Raw genomic sequence first — 27961 nt, forward strand, 5'->3', positions numbered from 1 at the left:
GTGCCATTCCCCAATATTTACCTAAATGACATTGAAAGTTCAAAGAGTCATTGACATTTCTGTCCTTCAACTATACAATCTCTCAGCTCCTACTCTGCCAAAACCCTTCGGATTTCAACGCACCATAAAGAAAAACTATATATTACAAAATTCCTAATACCTCAAAATAACATTTGCTATATGCAAAGATAAATCCACATTTATAGACATCAACGGATTTGAAAGAAATAAATACAGATCACCAATGCCGAGTGCAGAAGCACTTCCATCCATGAACCAGTAGAAGGTCGGGATGATGGTTGACGGCGCCGGGAAAGACTATCAACAGCCATTTCATTGAAGATTTTGCAGACGCACATACTGCTTTATGTAATAGGGCCTCTTGCCTTTGGCTGTACAAGAAAAATAGCAAAGCAAGAGGCTCTTCCAAGGCAAGATTCTTATGGTGCTACAGTCTCCTTTGCTTCGACTTGATCAGAACTGCAGCCCAACAAAAATCAATTATGACCCTCCATGAGATCCAAAAGACTAATCTTCCCGCAGTTTCCGGTGTCTAGTCTATCAAATTGGTTGCAGATCTGATGGATGTCTTTCTCTGATACCTTTTCCATCTCCTTGAGCTTGTATATAACAAATTCAGATTTACTGCAACGCATTAAAGAGGCGGGGAAAATGACGTCAAACATTGTACAAGTCTTCTGAAAGCAAAATATGAGCAACTAAAATAACCAACACGACAATCCTGAAAAGAGAAGAAAACCTGAAACAATTGCAAGAACAAGTACAACAGTAATGCATGAAAATAGATTATCAGAACCATACCATGGATCTAATCAGAAATGGGAAAGTTTTTTTCTTCTTCTTTCAAAGACAGAAAGAACATAATTTGAATGATAATAATTTTGTTGTGGGCCCACAAATATTTCAATCAAATGTCGTATAGATGAGAGACAATTAGATTAGAAGTTGGAACAATGACCTAGTGAGAACATTTTAATTGTTAAATGGCCGTTCTTTACTTCTGGGCTACTGCCTCCCTGCATGCCTTGGTAAGAAAGACTAGATCCCAAGATCCCAGGTCATGCCTTGGGAGAGCAGGTACCCTAACGACTCAACAATGGAGTTGGGTGTGATTGCCTTTCTTTACTTAACACCTTAATGTTTCTGATAAACCACACTAATGAATTAGGAGTTGCAGCAGCATTGGACTGACCAAACACTCAAAACTTGCTAACCTAAAACAGCCAAGTGCCAACAGCAGTAAAAGCCAGTAAAGATGATAGACAATGGGCACAAAAGCAACAATTTGGTGTCGGCTCGAGGGACAAAAAAAAAAAGTTACTAGCTTCATCATCTGCCTCTTCCAATAACAGAAACAGATCCATCAGGCCAAAGTACATAACAACGATTCAAACCCAAGGTGTCTCTACTAGGACTATTTTAGTTATTACAACAATCTCACTAAAAATGAACCATAAAACTGAGTTCATCTCCAGTTTATGTGAACTGGAAAGGAAAACAGGGAGTTAACTAAGAATAAAGTCAGCAAGTGCATAAGATCATCTCCCATTGTTTTCCTGTCAAACTGTAGCACTTTCTGCAGTTTAATTCTTTACCAGTTGAATTTAGCAGGTGTCCTTTATCTAATTGAATTGTTATGCATGAGGACTACAGAATGGGAAGACCTATACATTGATCTACATTGCAAGGATACTTCTCTTTAACGTTCTTTAAAAAAAAACAAACAGGTATACAGTGCAAGGATACTTCAATTCGACACTTGGATGAACCCTCTAGTGGTGTCACATTATGGGCTGTAGTTGCAAGAATAATCTAAGGTGTCATTCCCACTTTAAGTTTCCCCCAGATCCTCGCTCCCATTTCCAAGCTTCGCAGTGATCCGGCCACCATCTGCCACTGGCATGATTCCACTAAGACCATTACTAAAAACAACCAAGTTCTTTTGTTTTTACCATTTCTTAGTAAAAAAAGATCCTTAAGTTTCTATCTACTATTTTTTGTTCCTGCCATTTCTATGTAAAAAAGATCATAAGTTTTGTATTTGACTAATAGAGCTACAGTTTAAATTCATCAACATTATTTCATATAAATTCCTCCTAAGCACTCCTGCTTCCTAACATTCTGAGAACGGCACTTTGCTGCCTCGCTCACATCAACCCCCATTTCATGCAACCAAGTCCTTTACCCGCCCGGAGCCTGGGCGCTAGACATGGGTTTGCTCCCCATAGATACGAGTTCGATTCCTCTCCCCATGCTTTACCCAATGCATGTGGTTTGTGGGGTGATTGTTTTTTTTTTTTTTTTTGAAAAGTGGTTTGTGGATGATTGTGTGCATCTGCAGGGATTAGTCTTGCCTTTAAAAGGGACGGGGATGCCTTGTCATCATCAAAAACCTCCACTTCATGCAACCAGGTTTTGGATATTTGCATGTAAATATTTTTTTCTGTAGCTCTAGAATATGCTCATGCAACCATAGTTCAAAGAATCCCAAAACTTTGGAACTCAATTCATCTTTTGAGGGTTCCATTGAATAAATACACATTCATGTTTTGCCCACTTGTAAGAGAGAAGGACAATCACAGCTTTCAGGTATATATATATATATAACCAGGCCAACCATCCTGTGATGATAACATATTCATCACTACATGGAACATTTTGGCCTATCCATGGAAGAAGAAGCCGGTTCTTCTACAGGCCTTAGTAGAATAAAAGCTTATTCTAGAAGGGTTGTGCATGCGGCCCACAGTGGTGTGTATGGCATCCAACCTGTCCAGCAGGGTCGACACACCAAGAAAGTTGGACACCCCAAAAATTAGGCCAATCAAACCATCATGTGGGCTACCATGTGAATTTAGAGGGTTTTTGGGTGGTTGTCTGGTTGTCCATCATTTTCTATGATGTGGCCCACCTAACCCATCATCATGGTTGGGCTCACCTAATGCATCAGTTGGATGGCATACACTCAATACGGTGGGCCCTACACAGGCAATAGTGCATAAGCAGGTGAATAAGCATTTGAAAAATTTTTACATGCTCGTGAATATCTTGTAGAATATGCTTATTCCAAAACCACTTGCAGAGGGAGCAGCCTCATTGAAGAATACACCACACTCCCCTTTTTTGAATGTATATGCACCACACTTCTTAGAATCCAATTCTCCAACCTAGTAGCAAAAAAATGCTACAAAAGTTCCCAGTAGTGCTGGATCCTAAACCCACTCCTTAGCACATCTCAGGATGCCCCTCAATGTTTGCAATATCAATATTGTTATCGCTGATACTCAGAAAAATATTCTTGACTAAGGGAAGAAATGAGTTCGTATCATACAGATGCAGGTAATAAATAATAAAACATAAAAGAAAATTAAAAACATACCTATGCAACTATCCCTCAAACCCACAAGAGTTACAAGGTGGCTCGATGATGCAGGACAACTAACCACTTGCTCTAAAAGCTCGAACTGATAGATCATGGAAAATTAATCCCTTTATCTCATAGCCCAGGCCCCATATCGCATGGGTTAGACCTCGATCAAACCCCCCTCGTGGGCCCCAAATCACATAGTTACCGCCTCACACGAGCCAACCACCTCACACAGGTAGGGCCCGTCTCACACGAGCCATCCACCCCGAGTGTGCCCCTGCATCTCACAGGCAACCCCACTTGAGCCCGATTTGAAAATATCTCTGCATTAATCACCCCCGGTGAGGAATCTCAAACACAAGACTTCCTGCTCTAATACCACTTTGATGCAGGACAATTAACCACTTGCTCTAAAAGCTCAAACTGATAAAGCATGGAAAATTAATCCATTTATCTCATAGCCCAGGCCCTACATCGCATGGGTTAGGACCTTGATCGAACCCCCCTCGTGGGCCCCAAATCACATGGGTACCGCCTCACACGAGCCACCCGCCTCACACGGGCCGCCCACCCCGAGTGTGCCCTTGCATCCCATAGGCAACCCCACTCAAGTCCGGTGTGAAAATGTGCCTACATTAATCACCCTTGGTGAGGAATCTCGAACACAAGACCTCCCGCTCTAATACCACTTTGATGTAGGACAATTAACCACTTACTCCAAAAGCTCAAACTGATAGAGCATGAAAAATTAATCTATTTATCTCACAGCCCAGGCCCCACATCGCATGGGCTAGGACCTCGATCGAAACCCCCTCGTGGGCCCCAAATCACATGGCTAACACATCACACAGGCCGCCCACCCCAAGTGTGCCACTGCATCCCACAGGCAACCCTACTCAAGCCCGATGTGAAAATGCCCCTACATTACTCGAAGTCATCATCTTTGTCCCCACTCGGTCGACCATAACAACTTTTTTTTTTTGAAGGATCAACCATAGTAACTATTACTCCACATGTCAACAATATTGTGCTCAAGTAATGGACTAGTTGTACCAATGGAGGTAATCTCTCAAATATCTCTAGTACTCATCCTCTCCAAATTATAGAAGTACACCCAGACATGAGTATTGCGTAATGGTAACCGTTGCTGAGTAGTGTATGTAGAAACCAGATTGACTCTAACCCAAGGTATTTCGTAACGATAACGGTGGCCATAATGGCCACCACCATTTCCTTTATGATACGAGTCATAACAGCTGTTACAACCCCCGTAACGACCATTAGGGTCTCTTTTTTTATTAAAAGAAAAAACCCAAAAACTTGTATTTGCACCGTAACATTGAATCTTATTTTTATTTTTTTGAAAAAACTATATTTGCCCCATAATAGACCATTACAAGTTTGTTACAACCTTTATAGGGGGTGTAACTAGCCATTAACGGCGATTTCAAATCATTTTTCCATAACAGTTATTACGACCATTACAACCTCGTAACGCGTAACGGTTACCACTGTTACTTTTACGCAACAACCTTTACGGCACACCATGCACTAAACCCAACACTCGAATAGAATTGACTCCAATCATACAAGAGACCGAATATCCCCCGTTGTAACCATAACAGTAAGCGCTCTCCCGTGGTTGCCCCATAGTCAGTGACTGTGCCTAAGTATCATAGCCGTAGCTATATCCCAGTACCCTTCATGTGCATAATGTGGGACAAAAGTCAAAACTCTGAAATACGAGCTACAGATATCCTTGGGGGGGGGGGGGGGGGGGGGTGAATAGGACAATACCAATTCCTTATAAAAACTCGTAGAAATAATATTCTTAATCGCACAAAGTATTAAAACCTTGATTCCAATTAATTCGTAGGACAACCTTCACCTATTGTTTTAGGCAGGACAACTTTATTTCACATCCTTGGAATCAATCTTTCAAAACAGTAAAAGGAAGATAATCAAATAAATCAATCACTACAAATGCTCAAGGAGTTATAGTGGTTTGGTGTTAACATACGCCTACTCCACTCCCAAAATTACTACCCTTGTAATTTTGGTTTTCCACTATTTCAAGGTTTTCACAGGTTCACCTTAACAACCTCTTACAGTTCTTGTGATTTTCATGGGCTTACCACAATAAAACTCCTTAGTAATTTTCACAGGCTAGCCACCAATCAACCCAATGAGATTTCCGGGCTATCTCAACAAACTCAAATGAAATAATAAAATAGTAACAATACTTATCTTCAGAAGACAGAGCGTCAATTTAAAGATACTAGATAAAGTTGAGGCTTCGATCAATGCAACGATATTCTTTCTTGAATGTCGATGAAGCAGTGTATCCTCAACCAGAAAGAATCTAGAAATCTAATATATCTCAAGGAATATAAACCCTAACTGCTGCAAATTCAATTCTCTATTTCTCGAGTAGAGTATAGATTACTCTCCAATTGCATTTAAAACTAACTTGAGAAAAGGAATTGAATGAGCTAAAATAAAGTACGAATTACCACACAGATAGCTTTGGGATGACCTGAGTTTCTCTCTTTTACTTGAGGAAGATTTTTCACCAATTTTCGTTATGAAACCAATGAGAGGTCCCTATTTATAGCCGAAGGATATGGAACTTCGATTAGCCTAAAAAAGGCTTCGACTCGCGAATTTCAACAATATTGTTCCAACGGCTATCGGATTACGTGAGATAAGATTTATCAAAAATTCGACTAACCCGAGCAAAACTTCGGCTGGCCGAATTTGCCATGCGACTGGCTGAATCCCTTTGAAATCCGAAAGTTCTCATTGTTGGAAACTTGACCCAAGACACCTTCGGACTGGCCCGAGCCAAGTTCAATTGGCCGAACCCAAGGTTGGGCTAGCTGAACTTGCAACAGATTTTTCTGTTTGTTGTTGCTGCAAATTTGGCCGAGGCTGAGGTTAGGTTGGCCTATCCAAATTTAGTCGGCCGAACCAAAAGTTGGGCCAACCAAACATCAGTGAAATTACACTATAATTTTTACATTTTAAGTACATGAGGCCATGTTTAAAAAACCTCTAACCTAAGGTCCTTTCTATGGTCAATTAACCTGATGGTTGACATACACATTGATCGTTTACATCATTTACTTGAAACCATACCGAGTCTTCTAGTCTTGTGATGTTGAGCCACTCTTCATGAAGTGCAGTAGAGGCCTGAAGTGCACTGAAGATCTAACCATCAATTTGTCTAAGAAATTTGACAACTATATGTGTACTTCAAATACAAGCACTTAGAAACTCCCATGACTAATATCCATTGATGACAATATCTGTGTAAGAGACTCCTCTTGGCCATGTGGGACCTTCCCACCCTCGCTACACTTGAAATGCTAGTTGGGCTTCCTACTCTCCATAAGGATAATAAACAAGATCCATGGTCTTGATCCTGAGTGGCATGGTCAAAGTGGATCTCTTTTGTGAATTGGCTAATAGATTACCGACTTTAACCTGCACCTAAGCCCTACCACTACTACCACCATCGCCATTATCATTGCCACCCACGTCGAATTAGCCTCCATCTCCATAGTCACCACCGACATCGCCCCCATCATAATGTAGGGGCATTTTCAAATCGGGCTCGAGTGGGGTCGCCTGTGGTACGCAAGGGCACACTCGAGGTGGGCGGGACCCACGGGGGAGGTCTCGTATTCGAGACTCCTCATCGAGGGTGATTAATGCGCATTTCACACCGGGCTCAAGTGGGGTGGCCTATGGGATACGTGGACCAAGGTGTTCCAAATCGGTTACGTATCGGCCGTTACGTAATAGTAACGGCCCAGGCCGTTACGCGATACGGGTATGAATCGGTTGGGTCAGAAAAAGAGATGCGTAACGACCATTGCGGGCCCCGTAACGGCCGTTACAGGGTGTAACGTCCGTTACCCCGTAACATTCCAAAAAAACGGGGGGTCTTCTTCCAGGGAAAAAAGAAAAAGAAAAAGAAAAAGAGGAGAAGAGAAGATAAAGGTCGAAGGCGAACCTGATTCTTCTTCTTTCTTTTCCTCTTCTTCTTCTTCTCATCTCCATCAGTCAACCAGCATCTCTGTGACTGTCTCTGTTAGGGTTTCAAAATCGGAGAACCATCTCTCTCTACTAGGGTTTCGAGCACAGACCCATGCACATCTCTCCCTGCTAGGGTTTCGTGCACAGAGCCCTCGCATCTCTCTCCATTTAAAATTGCAGCGAAGTCAAAGAGCCCTCACATCTCTCTCTATTTGAAATCGCAGCGAAGTCGAAGAGCCCTCTCTCACTCTCTTTTTCATTCCAAAGGAAATCGGACTACGAACGAGTTATTCAGCACGCTTTTATCGTACTGAGTAAACTCTGTAGGGCCCATCATGAATGTATGTGGTTTATCCACACCGTCCATTTGTTTTTCCAGCTCATTTAAGGGGTTGATACCAAAATTAAAACACATATAGAGCTCAAGTGAACGATACCACAAGAAACTATGGGAATAATGATTTCCACCGTTGAAACCTTGCTAAGCCCCACAGTGATATTTATTTGTCATCCAACCCGTTCGTAAGATCACAAAAACATGGATGAAGGGCAAACACAAATATAAGCTTTATCCAAAACTTCAGCGGCCCTCAATAACGGTAGAAATTCAATTCACACTATTTCCCGTGGTGAGGCCTATTTGAGATTTGGATATGCTTCATTTTTGGGCTCAAGCACTAAAACTATCTGGTAAAATGGATGGTAGGAGTGGATAAAATATCTAAATCACGTGGACCCTATAGAGTTTACTCGGTACGCAATCAGCTTCCATTCCAAAGAGGCAACGTGGCTTATTTCCACCGACTTTTCTTTTTAATAAAATGTCCACGTGCCGCGTGGGCCCCACCATGATGTATGTATTTTATCCATGTCGTCCATCCATTTTGCTACATCATTTTAGGTCATGATCCAAAAAATTAGTAAGATCCAAATCTCAAGTGGACCACACCATAGGAAACGGTGGTTATACAATGCTCACCATTAAAATTTTCTTAGGGTCCACTGTAATGTTTATTTTCCATCTAACCTGTTAATTGGGTCACACTGACGTGGATGAAGGGAAAACACGCATGTCAGCTTGATCTAAAACTTTTGTAGCCCCCAATAAATTTTTAATGGTGGACGTTTAATCATTGTTGTTTCTTTTGGTGCGGTCCACCTGAGCTTTGGATCTGCCTCATTTTTGGGCTCATGCCCTAAAATCATTTGGCAAAATGGATGGACGGTGTGGATATAACACATTCATCATGGTGGGGCCCAAAAAACTTTCACACTTTGTGCTACACTTCACAATCCAAGTCCCACCTAATCGAGGCCCTTAAAAAATTGTACACGAGACACATATTAACTTAAAATTTACCAATTAAATTATGGACCGTAGTTACTAACTCACAATGCCAAAATCAAATTGTTTGAATAGTTTTAATTGTTAATTTGTGGACGCTTATTTTTTTAAAATAGGGCCTTTTGATTTATTTGTTTTTTCATGATACACTATCCAATAAATGTCCACGAATTCATAAGTGGGATAATGCCAATAAATTACATGAATCTAAGGCTGATTTGGGGCATGGATTGGTCCTACAAGTCAGCCCCAAATTGGCAACGCCATCTACCTAAATTTAATTTCATTTTTTTAAAGAACTATCGGGATGTATATAAATTAGATATTTAGAAAATTAAATATATGAATTTTGTAGTCAAATCTAGGTTATCTAGTTCATAAATTCATCAGATAGTTCGATACAACTTCTCACCAAAGAGTGGACCGTTACACCACCATAAACATGTTCCAAATTATAAATGAATGCATATTTGGAATATTTAGAATATTCCGGATTTAATGGATATTTTTTCATAATTTTTTGACCCAAAAAAAAAAAACACCGTTACACACCTCGTATCAGCCATTACGGGGGCGTAACGGCCGATACGGGGCGTATCCATATTGGTAACAGTGGGCACCGTTACGCCCACCGATACCGATACCGAACATCTTAGTGGGGACACACTCGAGGTGAGCGGCCCATGTGAGGCGGTACCCATGTGATTTGGAGCCCACGAAGGGGGTTTGGCCGAGGTCCTAACCCATGAGATGTGAGGCCTGGGCTATGAGATAAAGGGATTAATTCCCCATACTCTAACAGTTCAAGCTTTTAGAGCAAGTGGTTAATTGTCCTGCATCAAATTGGTATCAGAGCGGGAGGTCTCGTTTTCGAGACTCTTCACCGGGGGTGATTAATGCAGGGGCATTTTCACACCGAGCTCGAGTGGGGTCGCCTGTGGGATGCCAGGGCACACTTGGGGTGGGTGAGGCCCACGGGGGAGGTCTCATGTTCGAAAATCCTCACCGGGGGTGATTAATGCACATTTCACACCGGGCTCGAGTGGGGTAGCCTGTGGGATGCATGGACACATCCAGGGTGGGTGGCCCATGTGAGGCGGTACCCAAGTGATTTGGGGCCCACGAGGGGGGTTCGGCCGAGGCCCTAACCCATGAGATGTGGGGCCTGGGCTATGTGTAAAGGTGGGCATCAAGTCGAGTCGGACCGAACTGGGCCCAACTCGACTCGGTCCGAAGTTTTCAATGCCTGACCCGAACTCGATCTGATTCGGGACCGAGTCCGGGTCCTCTGACTCGATCCGATCCGTTGTGCTGCTGGCCTGACCCGAACCGTGTCCTACGCAATCAGGGAAATCGAGTCGGATCGGGTTAGGTACAGTTCGGATCGAATCTTCTTGACCCTAAAAGAGTTTTAATGGTAGACATTTAATCCCCACTGCTTTATGCAGTGTGGTGCACTTGATCTTTAGATCTATCTTATTTTTCAGCTCAAGCCTTAGGGTGAGCACGTCGAGTGGATGGACGGTTTACATATAACACATACCTTGTGATGGGACCCACAGAACTTGCTGACGGCAACACGCCAAACCAACAGGGCTGGTGCGTGGTACACCTGCCAATCCGCGTTCAGAGTTTTTTCTTGGGACGAGGATTTTCTGCAGCCATGCATTGGGATGCTATGTGGGCCCACAATGATATTTCTAAGAAATCCACACCATCCATCAATTGTGAGAGCTCATTTTAGGACAATACAAAAAATAGGCGGATCCAAAGCTCAAGTGTGCCGGACAAGAGGGAAAACCAAAGAAGGTGGTCATTGAATCTACACTGTTTCCTCTCGTAAGGGCCACTTGAGTTTTGGATATACTTCATTTTTGGCTGCATGTTCTACAATGAGCTCCCAAAACGGATGGACGGTGTGGATTTATCACAAACATCACAGTGGGACCCACCTAGCATCCCATGCAAGAACTTCATGTGAAAGGCTTTGGTTTGAAATCCGCTTCTGTCGTCAGGGAGTTCAATGCTCGAGGCACCTTGAGTCACGGGTGAGAAGACGGATTGGCTACTCCCCATGCCACCAGTCAATGGATGGTAAGTCGGTGCTCTGTGGACCCCACCATGATGTATTTATTTCATCTATGCTGTCCATCTATTTTTCTAGATCATTTTATGGTATTGAAGGAAAAAAAAAAAAAGAGGTATATCCCAATCTCAAGTGGACAACATTTCAGGAAACAGTGTTAAATAAACATTGTGCGAATCAAATCAGATCGGTCTGGATTGACCATTGATCCGAACTCGATCCGATTTACGGTCGGATCTAACTGGGCCAACTCGATCCGACCCGATCCTGGCCTTCGGTTCGAATCAGATTGGATCCTTCGGATCAGTCCCGTTTCTGCCTAGCTCTAACTATGAGATAAAAGGGATTAATTCGCCATACTCTAACAGTTCGAGCTTTTAGAGCAAGTGGTTAATTGTCCTGCATCACATCACTGTCGTCACCACCGTCATCGCCCCTACTACCACCGTCAGATAGGGATAAATTCCTATTGTCATTATCGCTCAATACAACCTGACATTGTGGAGTTTGTTGTGAGAATACCTCGCAACCCTCATCAAGATGTACTAGGCTCCTCATCAACATGTGGAAAGAGTCGGCCTGAGTCGTTTACTCCATGACTTGGACGACGTCAATACCCAGAGACATTGCCCTTTCACATAGCACTTGAATAAGGCCTCCCTCAACATCATCCAAGTCAATTGACTTCACCCACTCATAAAGTGTCTCCTCAACATCATTACTAAGATGTGCTTGTGCACTTGTCGATATCAGGTCAAACAGATCACAATGTGACTCCATCTTATGCTCTGCCCATAATTATCTCTCTTTCAACTTCATAGTCTAGTAATCAGTGTTTAGGTATCAATTTTGTTACATGTAACAATGATATTGTTGTCAACAGGAAACATTGGATAACATTAGGGGAAAAGGTGAAAATCTTCAGTAAAACTTCAAGAGATTTTAAAACACACATGTTCACACTTGTAGGAATCAAAATATTGTAAAAAAAAACAACTATACATAATAAGTTTCCATTTTACAAGGGCATAACCATCTAGTATATAAAATTTAAAAAAAAAAAAAAAAAAAAAAAAAAAATCGGCATAAAATATATATAGCCAATCAATAGATTGGTTAACACTCATTAATATATAAAATTTCCAAACTAATTAACAGAGAAAAACATATATATACCACCTTTAAATAAATAAATAAAAGAAGAAGAAAAACACATTTCAATATAAAATGAAAAAAAAAAAAAAAAAAAGAGGATTTCACCAATTTTCCCCATTTTTCACTTAAGTGTTTTTTTCTTTCGCCACAAATCTCTATCAAAGCATGAGAATCATGCGTAGATATGGATTTTCATTGCAATCCATGATAACATTTGAAAAAAAAAAAAAAGTTTCTATGGATTTTTTTGCCACCTTTGAGGTCCAACCTATCCTCTTTTCGATTCAAGATTGATCTCCAAATCCACACTTTGATTTAATAAAACCAAGAGTGATGGAAATCACCTAAGGAACAGTTTTTTAAAAGCCCAAAAAATGGCGATTCTTTAAGTTTTTGGAATTTTCCCCAATTTTTGTCATTTTCGCCTATTTACGGATGTTTCCGTGATATCGGGGATATTATTGTTAATATTGTGGTTATCGATCGTTTGCCAATACCAAGGAACTTTTATAAAGGATTCTTCTCAAAATATCGTTGATATTGATAATATCATCAAATATTCACTGATATTATAAAAAATATATTGGCAATATTTGAAAATTTTTAAACTGCCAAAAATTTTCATAGCATTGACCTAGCGATACCAATATTATCAGTGATATTACTGATAATACCGGTGATCTTATCGATAATAGCACCGATATTTCGAACACTACGAGCTTCTACAGCTTCTCATTGCCTAGCATGTTCCTCTTGTTTGTGTGGATGAGTGACCACAAGCTCCAATTCCTCTCACAAGGCGAAGAGGAAACAATCTGGGCAAGCACATGGATCACCAATAACTGCAGCATGGGAATGTTGTTTTCATATATCGATCACCACTCGCCTACCAATTCACCAGAATCATGTCTTAGTTCAAATATTTGATACAGTATCTTCATCACAAACCATAGTTTATGAAAACTTGAACCAATACATATATGGCATCATCATATCCCTTGATGCTCTTACAACTGCAATCAAGAACATAAATATCTCCAAAATGCAGCAGCTATCGATCACAATTTACCATTATTAATCACCCATCCAATAGTAAACAATAAGAAGTAATTAAAAATAAATAAATATAAATAAATAACTCAATTTATCATTACTTCCTTCCCAAACTGTTTTTCCTGTTAATTTAAAGAATAACTTCCCGTAGACCTACTGGATGACCATCTTTAAAAAACTATCCTTCCAAAGTTGGTGTTTATAGTAGAACTTCGGGTTGAGGTAATATGCTGAAACGAAAGTACTACTTAATCAGCAACCGGGAAATAAATGACGCTAAATGTGATAAGCTTACCAGTCTAGTGAAGTGAATGCTCAAGGGTCACATACCATCTATCATCTATAATGTCAAATACCCATTTATGAGAAATAAGGAATGTAGCCATTATCCCTTCTCTTGTCAATCGCATCAGCTCATACATGGACCCCGTCCATGGCTATGTCTCATTGTCTTTGGCCTCATGACCCTTTAAATCAAATGCAAGATGCCAACAACATCATGAACTCTATCCTAGAATCTGTCACTCAGCACTGTCTTCACAACCCTGTACGCAGTCTTGGTATGTCTCTGATTCCACTCCATGTACTTCTCATATCCAAAGAGATTTCTTGTCTTACCCTGTGCCAATACAACTATACAAGCTATCTAGTATGACAAAGTTTGTGGCAAACTGTGCCACCTCTTGTCGAATTATATCTCCCTAATACTCACGCATCTTAGCCAACAACCAAGAATGACTACATATAAAATTGGTCACTCTCCTTGCCGCCTCAATAGTGGAGCTAACCAACTCTCTCTGCCTTACCGACTTAAGCATAAGGTTAATGCAATGAGACATACACGGGGTCCAGTAAAAACTGTAGTCCTTCATCAACTTCTTCCCCACTTTAATGAACGCACTGTCATTATTCATCACAACCTGTAACACATTCTACAAGCCCTCCTTTTTAATCACTCCCTTTAGAAGGTCATATATATAGGAGTCAGCCTTTTTGTGAGCAAAAGCATCAATAGACTTGAGAAATACCAGCTACTATTTGCAGTAAACCATATAGTTGATAATCGACAACTTCGTGGGCCTTGTCCACTCATCACACAGCACTATCACCCTGTGGATCTCTCAGTTCGGCTTCAGGTCCTCTAACCAAGCTTACATCTCCTTGTACTCTTGGTCAATATAGACCCCAAAATCTCCTCTGGTATTGGAGGCTTCACGACTTGGCCAATGCGCTACACAATGTCGATATTTTATGGAAGTGTGGGGTTGACCATCGTATGTGTTGTATGTGACTCAAAATAAACCACCTGACGATGGGACTCCCCATAATCTCCTTAAATCTGTTGTTGCTCTATAAGTCCTTCAATCGCCTCTGCTTTTCACCTGCAATGGGTGCATCTGGAACACGAGTGCTCTAGTGTGCTATAGGTGAAGCCCACTTGAACTATTAATACCACTACCCCTAATGCGACCCTCACTCCCTAATGTTGCCCTCATCCCCCTACTGCTGCCATCAACCTCATGTCTAGAACCCCAAAAGCGAGCTTAGTTTCCTCAAATCGTCACCTCTACTCCCTATCCTAACCTAATGTTAATGACTCGAGCATGGCCTGTTTGTACTCCATTCTCTCCTGCCCAGTAACACAACCCTCGGGAGTCGGGATATATCTGACCCACATCATCATCGTCGTCGTCATCATTATCATCTAACTCCTTCATTCAACACCCACCATTAAAAACTCCCTAGGGCCCACTATAACGTCTAGTTGCCATTCAACCTGTTGATAAGGTCACACAGACCTGGATGAAGGAAAAACACAAATATCAGATTGATCAAAACCTTTTGCAACCCCTAAGAAGTTGTTAACGGTCAATCATGATTGTTTACTGCGGTGTGGTCTAGTTGAGATTTGGATATACTTCATTTTTTGAGACCATGCTCTAAATTGAGCCGGAAAAACTGATGGATGGCGTGGATATACAACACATACATTAATGTAGGCCCCACAGTTAGGGAAACACCCACTACGTTTTTACTCGAGTAACACCTAATCTGTTGTTGCCTGCTGGTGGTACTTTTCTTGGGAATGAACAGGTCCCAGACACGTCCTCCCTTCATTTTTTATGGGGCCCACCATGCTGTGTATATGAGATCCTCTCCAAACATTGGATGTGTAATCCCATATTGGGCCTAGAGCTAAAAACATCAGGCTGACCTGGGATTCTAGTGGGCCATAAAAATGGAAATAGTTGGGAGAGATCGTCCACCCTTGATTTTTTACAGGGCCCATTGTGATGAGAATGTGAAATCCACTCCAACCATTTGATACGCACCAAAATCTAGGCCTACGGCCCAAAAATCAAGCCCATATATGAGCTAAGTGGGCCACACCAAGGGAAACAATTTGGAAGGTGAGCTTTCCCTGCACACTTTTTCCAATCATAGAGTCCACCTGAACCACGAATGAGACAGATTTTTGAGCCCTAGGTCTAACATGGGGTGACTCAGCTAATGGTTGGGGTGGATTTCACATTAACACGATGGTGGGGACCACCCAAGACGGCAACTCCTTTCCTCTGTGAAATAATTTTTCTTTGGCCACCATTTATTAACATTAATTAATTATTAAATTGCACAACTAATTGGGCGTACAACTAGTGTATGAATCTCTCTCTCTCTCTCTCTCTCTCAGAGAGAGTCATGCTCACCTGTGCAGCTTCTTATGTGAGCACCCATGCGCACCTTTGCACACGTGTCATGGGCTCGAAATCCGAATAGTCCACATGATACAAAACGCCATGAAACCCCCATGGCCCAACTTTCAGCCTGATCCAAAACATTAGTGGGCCATCACAAAGAGAGAGGCAAATCAAGGGAGACAATTGTTTCCATTTGCCATGGCCCACCAGAATTTTGGATCAGGCTAAAAGTTGGGCCCTAGGGGTTTCATTGGGTGCTGCATTACGTGGACTGTTCGGATTTTGGGCTCACATCACGCATCAAAAAGTGCTCATGAATTCTCATGAGAACTGGTTCCCAAGTGAGCATTTCACTATATATATATATATATATATATATATATATAGTACTATGAGGTTGACTTCATGGAAGCTTCCCATGAGGTCAAGCTCTGTGGGCCTCACCGTGATTGATGATGGACATCCACGGCGTGCATTTGGTAGGTCCCCTCTAGGTTGTGGGATGTGCCAAAAATCAGCCATATCTGAACCTCAGGTGGGGTTGACCTCATAGTACCTTCTCCCCTACCCCAATCCACTCATCTATACATACATTCATACATCATCCATCCATCCAATATCCATGATCCATCCATCCACCCACATATACACATATGCATCATCCATCCACCCACACATGCACACATGAATACACAATTACATGCATGCATTAATGCATTCATACACATCCATCATACATTCATGTATGATACTTTTATACATTCATAACACATCCATCCATCCATTTACATGCTTAACACATCCATCCATTCATAACAAATCCATTTGTCCATCCATCAATGTAGACATCCACACATACATATATCATACATGCATACATAATTATTTATTAAAAGTAAATAGATTTGTTTATTTTTCCATAATTGTTAAATCTCCAAAAAATATTTTTTTATTAAAAATGCAACACATCACTCGTCAACATCCATCCATTAAAAGAAAAAAATTAATAAGTATTTTACGAATGAAACAATATCATTATTTTTATAAAATAAAACAAATTTTTCTTTTGCATTTTCGTAATTTAAATTAATTTTATATAATTTTAAAAAATTCTGAAATATGGAAAGCTTTTGGTGAATTGATAGATTGGCCACACCCCTTCTCAACATATAAAAACTTCACTCTCTAATCACCAGTTTTAGAAAATGGAGAAAATTAGAATTTTCCTAATTTTCCCCAATTTCCACATCTCAATGTTGAAATTTTCAACTTAAATCCGCATCAATGCATGACAATCATGTATAGACATGGATTTGTAGTGAAATTCATGCCAATCCATCCTTAAAAAGAAAAAAATAATAATAAGTATTTTACAAATGTAACAATATCATTATTTTTATAAAATAAAACAAATTTTTCTTTTGCATTTTCGTAATTTAAATTAATTTTATATAACTAAAAAAATTCCGAAATATGGAAAGCTTTTGGTGAATTGATAGATTGGCCACCCCTTCTCAACATATAAAAACTTCACTCTTTAATCACCAGTTTTAGAAGATGGAGAAAATTAGAATTTTCCTAATTTTCCCTAATTTCCACCTCTCAATGTTGAAATTTTCAACTTAAATCCACATCAATGCATGACAATCATGTATAGACATGGATTTGTAGTGAAATCCATGCCAATATCTAAGAATAAAAAGCTTTTTTCAAACTTTTCTCACTTTTGTGCTCCAGTGCACCGGCGCTTTCGAGTGCTAATTTTTTCCCCAAATCTAAGATTGGATTCACAAAAAACAAAGAAAAGTGTTGGAAATCCAGATTGTTAGATGTATAAATTACATAATAGGACAAAGTCTCTAGAATCTGCATGTTGAAATGAAATATATGCGAGTCGCAAGGTATGTAATACACAAATACTATAAATAATAGTAAAAGCTATAAATATGGGATGTTTTGGTATTACATTCATTCTAATAAATTTATACTCATATTATATAGTTAGAAAAATTAAATATAAAAAGTTTGCAGTCAATTCCAAGTTGGCATATCATAAATTCATCAAACAGCCCAATACAAATTCTCACCAAAGACTGGACCGTTACACTACCACAAATATGTTCAAAATCATAAATAAATGCATAATTGGAATATTTACAATTTTTTGGATTTTCTGGATATTTTTCTGAATTTTTTGGAGTTTTTTTTTTAAAAAAAAAAAAAAAAACGAAACAGGGGCATATCGGCTGTTACACCCAACGGTGGGCACCATTACACCCACCGTTACCACTATGGAACACCTTGGTTTCACCTCCTCAATTGGAAGGAGGTTTACAAGCCAATCATCGAGGGCAGTGCAGGAATCTGCAGCTTGGAGGAGGTCAATTCGGCGTTATTAGAGAAATGGTTCTAGAGATTTGGTAAGGAAGAGGGAGGCTCATGGAGGTCTGTTGTAGCAGGAAAATATGACCTTTCTAGTAGAGGTTGGTGGAGTAAAGGACCCTCCCTTTATTATGCTTCCTTCATCTGGAAGGCAATTGCTCAGATGTCTAATCTCGTCTTCTCAAGTACGAGTTTCACTCGCGAGAATGGTTCTAGAATTAGATTTTGGAAGGATTGCCGGTGTAGTAACTCTCCAATTCGATTGAGTTTTCCAGCCATGGATAATCCAGAAATCTTTGTCACAGACTACTTTTCCGAGGAAGACAATCATGTTTGCCCCAATCCAGAGATCTTTGTTGCTGACTACTTTTCCGAGGAATACAACGGGGGGAGTTGGGCTCCTCCTTGCAGGCGTGGCTTGTCTGATTCTGAGTATGATGAGCTTCTTTTGCTTCTCTCTCATCCAAGGGGCCTTTCTCCTTCTTCAGGATTAGTGGATTCTTTGGTTTGTCTTTCAGACAAATAGTGGTTTTTTTTTTTTTGGTGAGGTCCTCTTACCGATTCTTGACACAGTCACCTTCACATGCCTACTTAGCTAGTTTGCCTGGCTCACCGGTAGGAATCATGCATTACAATTGACAAACTTTGCAAGAGGGGCTTGGTTCTCCCTAATGTTTGCATATTGTGTTTTAGGGACATCGAAGAGGTGAACCATCTATTCATCCACGGTCCGTTTGCCACTACAATGTGAAATGAAGTCCTTTCAAGTTTCGGTATGCTCTGGGTGATGCCTAGTTCTATTAAGTGCCTATTCTGCTCTTGGCACGATGTTAGGATTGGCAAGACGAAGAAGACTTTGTGGTAGACACCCTAGCAGAAAGGCAGGATCTTATAAGCGAAAGATTGCGCATATTATCTTGCAAATACCCTACAGGAAACACAGGTAATTGAAAGGGCATACCATTTCCACCTAGATACAATTTCCAGCAACTAAAGACCAGGGGGGGAAGACAGTTTCCCAGCAACCAAAACTGTTAGCAGACAACTTCCGGCTGATACAATCAAATTTCAGTAATAAATCTGATTTCCAGCAATCAAAAGAATCACTCTGCCCAACAAGGTCTAGGCGGCAGCCATCACCGTGGGTTCCCTACAAGTGTGGGTTCGACTCCCCTCCTCGGCATTACCTGATACACGTGGTTGTGGGTGCTTGCATGTATCCGCAGGGAATAGCCTCACCTCAAAAGAGTCGGGGACACCCTAAGTCTTCAAAAAAAAAAAAAAAAAAAAGAATCACTCCAGTAATTACCAGATTCAACAGGAGAATGAAGGAGAGAAGTCCTCGGACTTGTAGCAGATGGGTTCAAAACATACCCAAAATCTGCCAAACGTCACATGTTTTCCATGAGAACAAATACAGCAACCATACTTAAAAGAAATCTCCAACAACGTGGCTGCAAGCAGCTCTTTATATTTGTACTGAATGAACCCAAAACCTGTATTAACCTCAGCCCCCTAATAAGATTTAATGTCAATCTCATAACACCCCTAAGAAGCAACTAAATTCTAAACTTATCTCAACCATTTAGTCTCAGTCGTTTCTTAATGCTAAATCTTATTGTATTTAAAAAGGAAAAAAATTACGGATGCGTATATGCCTGCTATAGAGATCCCTTGATTTTTAACCATTTTAATTTACATGTAAACAACTCTCTATCTCTACTATATTACAGCCCTTAAATAAAGGATGTCCTGAAGCCCGTGCAAGAATGTGTCCCTTTACTCTATGGAAGATCTGGCAAACCGACTCCGACTTGTGATTTGAAGTTCTGTTATTTCTTTCCTTCCATAAAGACCAAATAGTCGCCATGAATGCTATACTCCATAGTGATGTCGTTTTCCTGTCAAACACTGACCGTTCCCATTCCCACAAAAACGAAATAAATGATTGCAGCATGACCCATGCTATTCTGAACAGTTTCTTTTTTTCTTTTTTTATTTTCGCCACAACACAATGCATAAGCAAAGGTTTAAAGGATTCCTTGTTCCTTTTGCACATTATACTTATATTTGTCATAAACATATTACTTTTTCGTAGCTGATCAATATTAAGCATTTTCCCTTCTGGCACAAACCATCCTAAAATCACCACCTTCAGGGGACATGAGAAACGCCAGATTTAGGCTTCCAGTCTACAGAGATTACTCCCTTCTCTTTTTCAGTACAGGATCAGTGAACTCTTCGATCTCCTGTTCAGACAAGTTCTGCTGGAATCTTGGCTACCATGTCCACCCCCCTTCTTCTCTATTAAACAATGCAGCTGCTTTTATCTCTATCAGATAAAATGTTATAAATTCTTTTATACACTTCGCAAAAGACGATCCCCTTCTGTACCAAGGATCTACCCAAAATTTAATACATGATCTTCGCTGACTTCAAAGTTCACTCCTTTTTGAATTCCTGCTGCTCTCCATCACCACTTTCCATACCCTGGGTGCTTTGTATAGCCAGGATTCGTTAATAGTCCATCCACCCACTTGCAAAATTTTGGCTACAAATTACGTAATTCCAAAGAGAGTCTTCTTCTCTACCAAACCTCCATAACCATTTTCCAATCAATGGGTGATTCATTGTGTTCAAATCTTTGATAGCCAGTCAAGGTATTCAACGTGGCCGTAATGGCCACTTCCGTTGCCGTTATGGCTCTCTTTTTTTTTTTTTTTGAAAAACAGAAAACAAAAACAAAAATTGACCCGTAACAGGCTGTAACGGGCCGTTTTTTCTTAACAGCCGTTACGGCCCCATAATGTGTAACACTATCCACCGTTACCATTACGTAATCATTTTTGCACTCCCCCTGCACCCAGCCCCCCTTTTCTCGACATTGTACATCTCCTCTCCATTCACCAAATGGAATTTCTCTCTCCTCCTCCCCTTTCCATTGGAAATCCCTTTAAAGCTTCTCTATCATGTGTCTAACACTAGTTGGGCATTTGAATAGAGAGATGAAATGCACTAGCATGTTCAACAAAGCTGCCTTAATTCATGTGACAACCCCCCATCGACAAAATTTTTGTGTTCCCATACCGATAGCTTCTTTCCTATCACTGAGTCCCATAACCTTTTCGTTGGTTTACCAATGTTCCCTTTCCATAGGACATACCTTTGTAGCTTCTCAATCTTGTGTCTAACGCTAGCTGGGCACTGAATAGCGACATGAAATACACTGACATGTTCAACAAAGCTGCCTCAATTAATGTAACAAGCCCCTGAATCAACAAATGTTTGTGCTTCCATGCCGATAGCTTCCTTTCAATAAACTCTATTACCAAGTGCTGTAACCTTTTTGTTGGTTTACCAATGCATAACAGTAAGCCAAGGTAAGTTGCAGGACAACCTCCATTTTTACAACCAAAGGTGTTTGCCAGATCCTTCACCCCTTCTTGACTTAACCAGACACCAATTATCTTGCTTTTACGCATATTCACCTTCTGACCAGAGATTATTTAAAACCATGTAATCACCTAACACAAATTGTTTGCATGATCCTTGAATCACAAGTATTATGACATCAGCAGTGCTTTTTTTCTTTTTTAAAGAGTGTATTATCAGCATATTGAAGAGGTGAATCTGCATCTCACTTCCCCCAATTGCAAAACCATTCTTCATTCCCACCATCAGTGCCCGATCCATCATTATACTTGAAGCCTCTACCACCACCACCGCATTAGGTAAGGGCGAAAGTGGATTCTTTCCTCATATGGCCCTTGGTTTGTTAAAAAAAAAAAAAAAAAAATTGGAATCCCATTTATCATGGCATGGTAATGCACTAAGGATATACAATTGTTGATCCATTGCCGCCATTTCACCCCATCCATTTTGTAGAGAAGAGTAGAAACTCCTAATTGATGTGATCATACGCCTTTTTCCATATCAAGCTAACATAACCTTCGCAGTCTTCCTGACCTGTATTTTCCATCTATACTCTCATGAGCAATTAGCACTTCCTCAGTTATTTGCCTCCCCAATACAAATGCCCCTTGATAGCTAGAAATGATCATCCCCCACACTTTCCTCGGTCTACTTGCCAGAATCCTTGCCAAATTTTTATATCGACTGGCCAACAAACTAATCAGGCTGAAATCTTGAAGATTTTTTGCCCCTTCTTTCTTCGTGATCAAAACTATGAATGATGCGACCACATCATTTGACATTCTGCCCCTGTTGTAAAATTCCAAGATAAACACTGTCAAATCCCCACCTTTCAAGGAGGGAAAAAAAAATGTTATCAAATCCCATTTGACCACCTCCCAAAAAACTTGGAAGATTGCTGTAGATCTTTTTATCTCAGTCATTATAATTCTTCTAGGACTCTTATATGAAAATAAAATAAAATTTCATGTATATATCACTAAACACAGAAGAGGTCCATCTTCTGACCAATAGAAAGCTGAGGCCTTCAAAAGTCGTCATTCAGCACCCTCATTACACCCGTCTCAGTCCCCAGTTTTCTTCAAAGCTCTAAACAACTCGTTTGTGCTTGCATTAAGATCCTGTTCTTCTTCATTGTTTGCATCAAATTACCTAGGTTTTATGCTGCAACCCTTAATATTTACTTTTAGAAAATACGTTTTTGCTTCACCCTTAAAAATAACACCTGTTTTTCTAGAGAAAAATGGCTGTAAGAAGGGTTGTTGGTTAAGTAAACTACAACTAATTGCGGGTGTTATCAATCATCTCATAGAAACAAAGGAACTCTACCTAGAAGCGATGTGCCAGCCAGGCCCAAGCCCGGATAAAGGACGGGGGTTAACTCAGGTGACCGACCAATCGCAGAACTTCAGCCAAGCAATCATGAGAATTTATGTTCCAAATCATTAGTGAAACAAAATTCCTTTTTTATAAAGCCAACTCAACTATCAAGAAATCTAGGAAAAGGCTATGATGATGACGATGGTAGAAAGAAAGTGAAACAACCAGATGCCTTCTACTACCTTAGTCATATGGAAACAACATAACAAAAGACAATAAGAAACACTAAGTAATTGGAGCAACAAAGAGTGTTCATGCACTTCATTGTTGCTGGCACTCCACTCAAGTTGGACAATGGTGTCACTGACCCCAGCTTAGCCACGCTTGTCATAAGCAAGGGCTTTCAAGAAGATGTCACCTTTCTAATCCAAGAATTTTTCGTATCTTTAATAGACTCCCACTGATTATCAACAATAAAAACCACTACCTACGGACATTTTCTTGTAGGGTTGTGCCAATCGAATCCGAATGGATAGCCCTATCCAGTTTTGCATTTTGATTGGGAGATCGAAGGAAATGAATTAGAAGAAGGCACCCTTTTAATGCATTTCTACTTCTGCACTGGACAGTTTGTAGAAACCAAACGTCCTTTTTTGGCATTCATATCCTCATACTTTTGGAGAAAAGAAATCCAAAAGGAGTAGGGATCAACCCCCATGCAAACAAAGCCCTTAGATAATAATCTCTCTAACAACAGGACAATTTACTTCAATGCATTTTGTTCTTCCATAGAAACCGCAGGCAGAAGGTTTTGCAACAATGTCGATAGAAATCTTTTTTTCTTTTCTTTTCTTTTCATGCCCCACGAACACAACTGTGGCCATTGTCCTATACACAACTAAATCATTCACAAGCTTCCCCATGAACATCATTTCTACACAAATTTACCCGTATGCCTGAAACTGTCTCATGGTATCAAAGAAGACCTCTTCGATTGCCAACTTGACTGAAAGAAGCATCACAAAAAATTAATGCGTGATTGGCATATTTCTAGGATGCCCACCTTAACTCTTAACGATCCAAAAATCCATTAACCTATAGATAAGCCTATTTACAACTTGGCCACCGTTGCCACCATAGGAATAAGAAAGGGGAAATAGGATTGCCTTGATCTACCCCTCTAGAGATACCGAGAAAAGAAGAAAAAAACATTTCAGATGATCACTGGTCAAAATGGAGAAACCACCAACTTGTAACACTTCATTTGAGACCAAAACCCATTCTGTCAAGAGGATGATCAAGGAAAATCAAATCAACCTTCCATGTGCACATAATGCTAGGTACATTATCTTTTCAGGCCCAGCACATTAATTAGTCAGTGAAACTCCATCCAAAATTGGTAAATCTTCAACTAAAGCACCTTGGAACTGAAATAGCCTTCTCTCCCAAGAGTCAACACACTAGGTGGTTATTAAAACTCCATCCAATATTTTTCTATCTTCAATAACAGCTACTACTTGGAATGGAGATATTAGAAAACCCATCTCCTTTGAGTCTATATGCTAAAATCTTCAAAATGAACTTGTAAAAGCTTCCCTCAAAGCTAATGGGACAAAAATCTACAATTGCCTAAGGTTGCACCAAAACCCTTCCTAAAACAACCTCTAGAAAATAAAATAAAAAAAAAATTGACCACTGCTCCCAAACACTCTTGGAAAAATGACACAATAAAATGATTGAGCCATGGGCATTTGTCCTACTCCATAGAAAAGAGCTCCTGTACATTCTTTGCCTTGGATGGCCCTTCCCAGCCCTAATGTTTAAATTTTGAGGAAGACAATTAAAATTTAGGCCATTGACCAGAGCCTAAATATCTACTCATTTAAATAAAGATTCCAAAAGCACAGAATTTTATCCATAAGCACATCTCAAGGGACTCCTCCATCCATAGACAATTGTCATCATCATCATCATCACCCCCACACCACCACCATAACCTTGTCCTAGCATCTTTCTTTCTTTTCTTTTTTCTTTTCTTTTCTTTTTCTCTTTTTTTTTTCTTCTTCTGAAGGGGTTGGCTTCATCAACACCATAACCTTGTCCTAGCTATTTAGGGTTGGCTTTATAAAGCCAATCAATTTGAAATAAAAATTCTCATGATTGCTTGGAAAAAGTTTAACAACTAGATTTCCACCTAACATCAACTCTCCTCCTTTACACAGGCTTGGGACTAGTTGGCACAATGCTTCCAGACAAAGTTCCTCCATCAATAGGCTATCCACAAAAATTTTCAAAACACAATTTTTCCACCCTATATTGGCTAATTTATAGAAATTGTTTTTTAACCCTCCTTAGGGCTTGTTGCCCTAGATCTCTTCCTCCAACACAGCAACACCTCTTCTTGTCTAACTAAATCTTGAAATCCCTCCAGATAAATAGCTCTTTTCACCAATAAATTTCTAGTAAGGAAGCAACCCTAGTATCACTCTAAACCCGAGCACCCAACCATGGGAAGACCTCCTTACTAGTATGGTCAATCCAGCCCAAGAGGCATTGACAAAACCATCCCCAAAGTGGAGACCTTTCAATAGAGCAGAGGCTGCCCATCTCCTTTGACAAATCCAATAGAAGGTCCATTGAAGTAACCCAAATTTGCCCAATCTATCTAGTGAAATAAACTTGCACTATAACACATCCACATAAGAAAATATTTTATGCCAAGTTAGCTCCATTTTATTTCTTTGTGATGCAACAAATTTTCTTCCACCACCTTTGCTCCACTTCTATTTTATAAAATTGCTCATTCAAAGTTTTTTTTTTTCTTGGCATTATATGTTGTCGTCATTTCAAGCCCATGTCTCATTCCAAGAATCAACTCCTCTCTACATTACAGTGGTATATTCTTTATGCCACATTCCATTTTACATCCTTAGTTACCATTTGTTGACCAAAGATTTTGAGGTTGTGGCGTCTCCACCATAAGAAGAAAGTATAAGACTAATTTGAGCATGTCCTTCATAAAATAGCCATTGGCTTGCTCACAAACCACATCATAAAAGCTCCATAAACCAACACAATTTCGCCAATACTCGAGTCAATTTCCTAACAATGTGGTTGTGAAACGATAGGGAAATGCCCAGAACATAATTCAACGGACTAGACGAAATCATGAAATCGCAGCCAACACATACAGAAAGTCAGTAAAAACTATATAATTTATGATATCTAATTCTAATTAAAACCCACATCACCACAAATGTATGTGCATTGCATTGTGAGACGCAAAATACATGAAACCATGTCACACTATCACTGGTATACAACAAATAACTGTTGGGTTTTTTTGTTTTCTTCATTTTATCCTGTAAGGCCATGCTTTTTATGCTCAAAGTGAATTGAATTATCCGATTTCATAAAGCGGAAATGACCTAACTAGGGCGAGCCTGCTCCGTTTATAATGAGGTACAGCCCCAAACATGAATTCAAAATTTCATATAGTAGCTTCAAACCCAACTTGAAATGTGTAAGTTGGGATTAGGGGTTGGTTATCATTGTGATTAATGAAATTAGAATGGTCTCACTTCCCATTTGGCCACTTCCTCTACATGCAATGTTTAATTGTACTGCTGCAATGAAGTCAAACCAACCATTCAAACTCACTCGAAACTTAGTAAAACCATACCAACCTGACAAAAAAGGAGATTGAATTAAATGCTGAGAAAAGAATAGACTCAACGGCCTAAAATTCAGAGCCACAAGATCTCCTATTCGACTCAATCAGTTGATCCAAAGCTTTTTTGCGAACTCGTTGCACTGAAACAATCAAAACCAAATAACAAAACAAAATTACATCAAAATGGCAAAAAGAATCCAAACCTCACAAAGCCATTGTTGTCGATATCCGCCGCGAGAAACTCTGAAACTGTCATATCCCTGGACAGCACCCACTTGGCCATCATCCGGTGCCGCTTATCAATCCTCGCCTCGGCCAAGTAAAGGAACGCACGGGCCACCGCCAGCGTGGACACCAGAAGCCACACCGATGCGAACATGCGCCCAGGGAGCGTTCTGAACGCCCGATCACCGTACCCAACCGTTGTGACTGACATGACCGATAGATAGAACGAGTCCAGCAACCCCATATGCTCGACAAAGTGCAGGACACCGGTGCCGATCCCAATGCAGATGATGACGACAATCAGTGCAAGGAAAACCTTCATCCGGATCCGCATCCGCCCCTTCTTGACATCGACAAAGTAGGAGCGGGCAGTGTCCTGGTCCCCACGGGCCTGGACAGCACTGAGCAGGATGTTCTCCTGGAGGTCAAGGACGTAGCTGACCATGCCGGAGAGGAGGATGTCGACGAACCCGAACCCGATGAGGACAAACATGATGGAGAAGATCTTGGTGGTGGGTGTGGAGGGGGTGATGTCACCGTAGCCGATGGTGCACATGGTGACAATGCAGAAGTAGAGGGCGTCAACGACGGGATGGGTCTCAGAAGCGGAGAAGTCGTCACGGTTCAAGGAGAAGATGAGGACACCAAGGGAGAGGTAGATGGTGAGTAGAACGGTGGCATAGCAGACGATGGATGTGGAAGCCAGCTGGGGTTTGGGGACGGAAGGGTGGTCGGGGTCGATGACGTCGTTGAGGGTGGACATGGCGGGGGCGGTCTTTGAACGGTGGAGATTGGTCTTGGTGCGGGAGAAGGGTGATGATGAGAGGAAGGCGAGGGTTGGGGAGGAGGGGACGGTGATGGGGGTTGTGGGGTCGGTGGTAGGCCCGAAGATCAGACGGTCTTTGAGGACGGAAGGGGTGAGAGGAGGGGGGGTGATTTCAGAGTCTTCAGGGAGGGAGAGGAGAGAAGGAGAGGTGGCTGTGAGTTTCTTTCTGGGGCTGAGATAGCAAGGGAGGAGGGGCTCTTTTTCCATTTTTTCAGGGGGTTATTTGTTAGATAGATGAGCATTCAGCCTCTTCCGTTTTTCTTTGTTTTTCTTTTTTTCTTTTTCTTTTTTTTTTTCCGGTCTTTAGTAATGGTGGTGGGGGTGACAGTGGCGGTG

At 40.7% G+C, this 27961-nt stretch overlaps 1 protein-coding gene across 1 annotated transcript; it reads right to left on the reverse strand.

The window, feature by feature from the left end:
* Nucleotides 1-27961, reverse strand: LOC131240766 (two-pore potassium channel 3-like). Its single transcript, XM_058239218.1, has 2 exons — nucleotides 26778-27961; nucleotides 1-645 (listed from the first exon to the last, which is right to left on the reverse strand). The coding sequence occupies exons 1-2, from the start codon at nucleotides 27830-27832 to the stop codon at nucleotides 498-500; spliced, it is 1203 nt and encodes a 400-aa protein (XP_058095201.1). The 5' UTR covers nucleotides 27833-27961; the 3' UTR covers nucleotides 1-497.

This window comes from Magnolia sinica, chromosome 3 (genome assembly GCF_029962835.1).
Source record: "Magnolia sinica isolate HGM2019 chromosome 3, MsV1, whole genome shotgun sequence".
Lineage (NCBI taxonomy): Eukaryota > Viridiplantae > Streptophyta > Magnoliopsida > Magnoliales > Magnoliaceae > Magnolia > Magnolia sinica.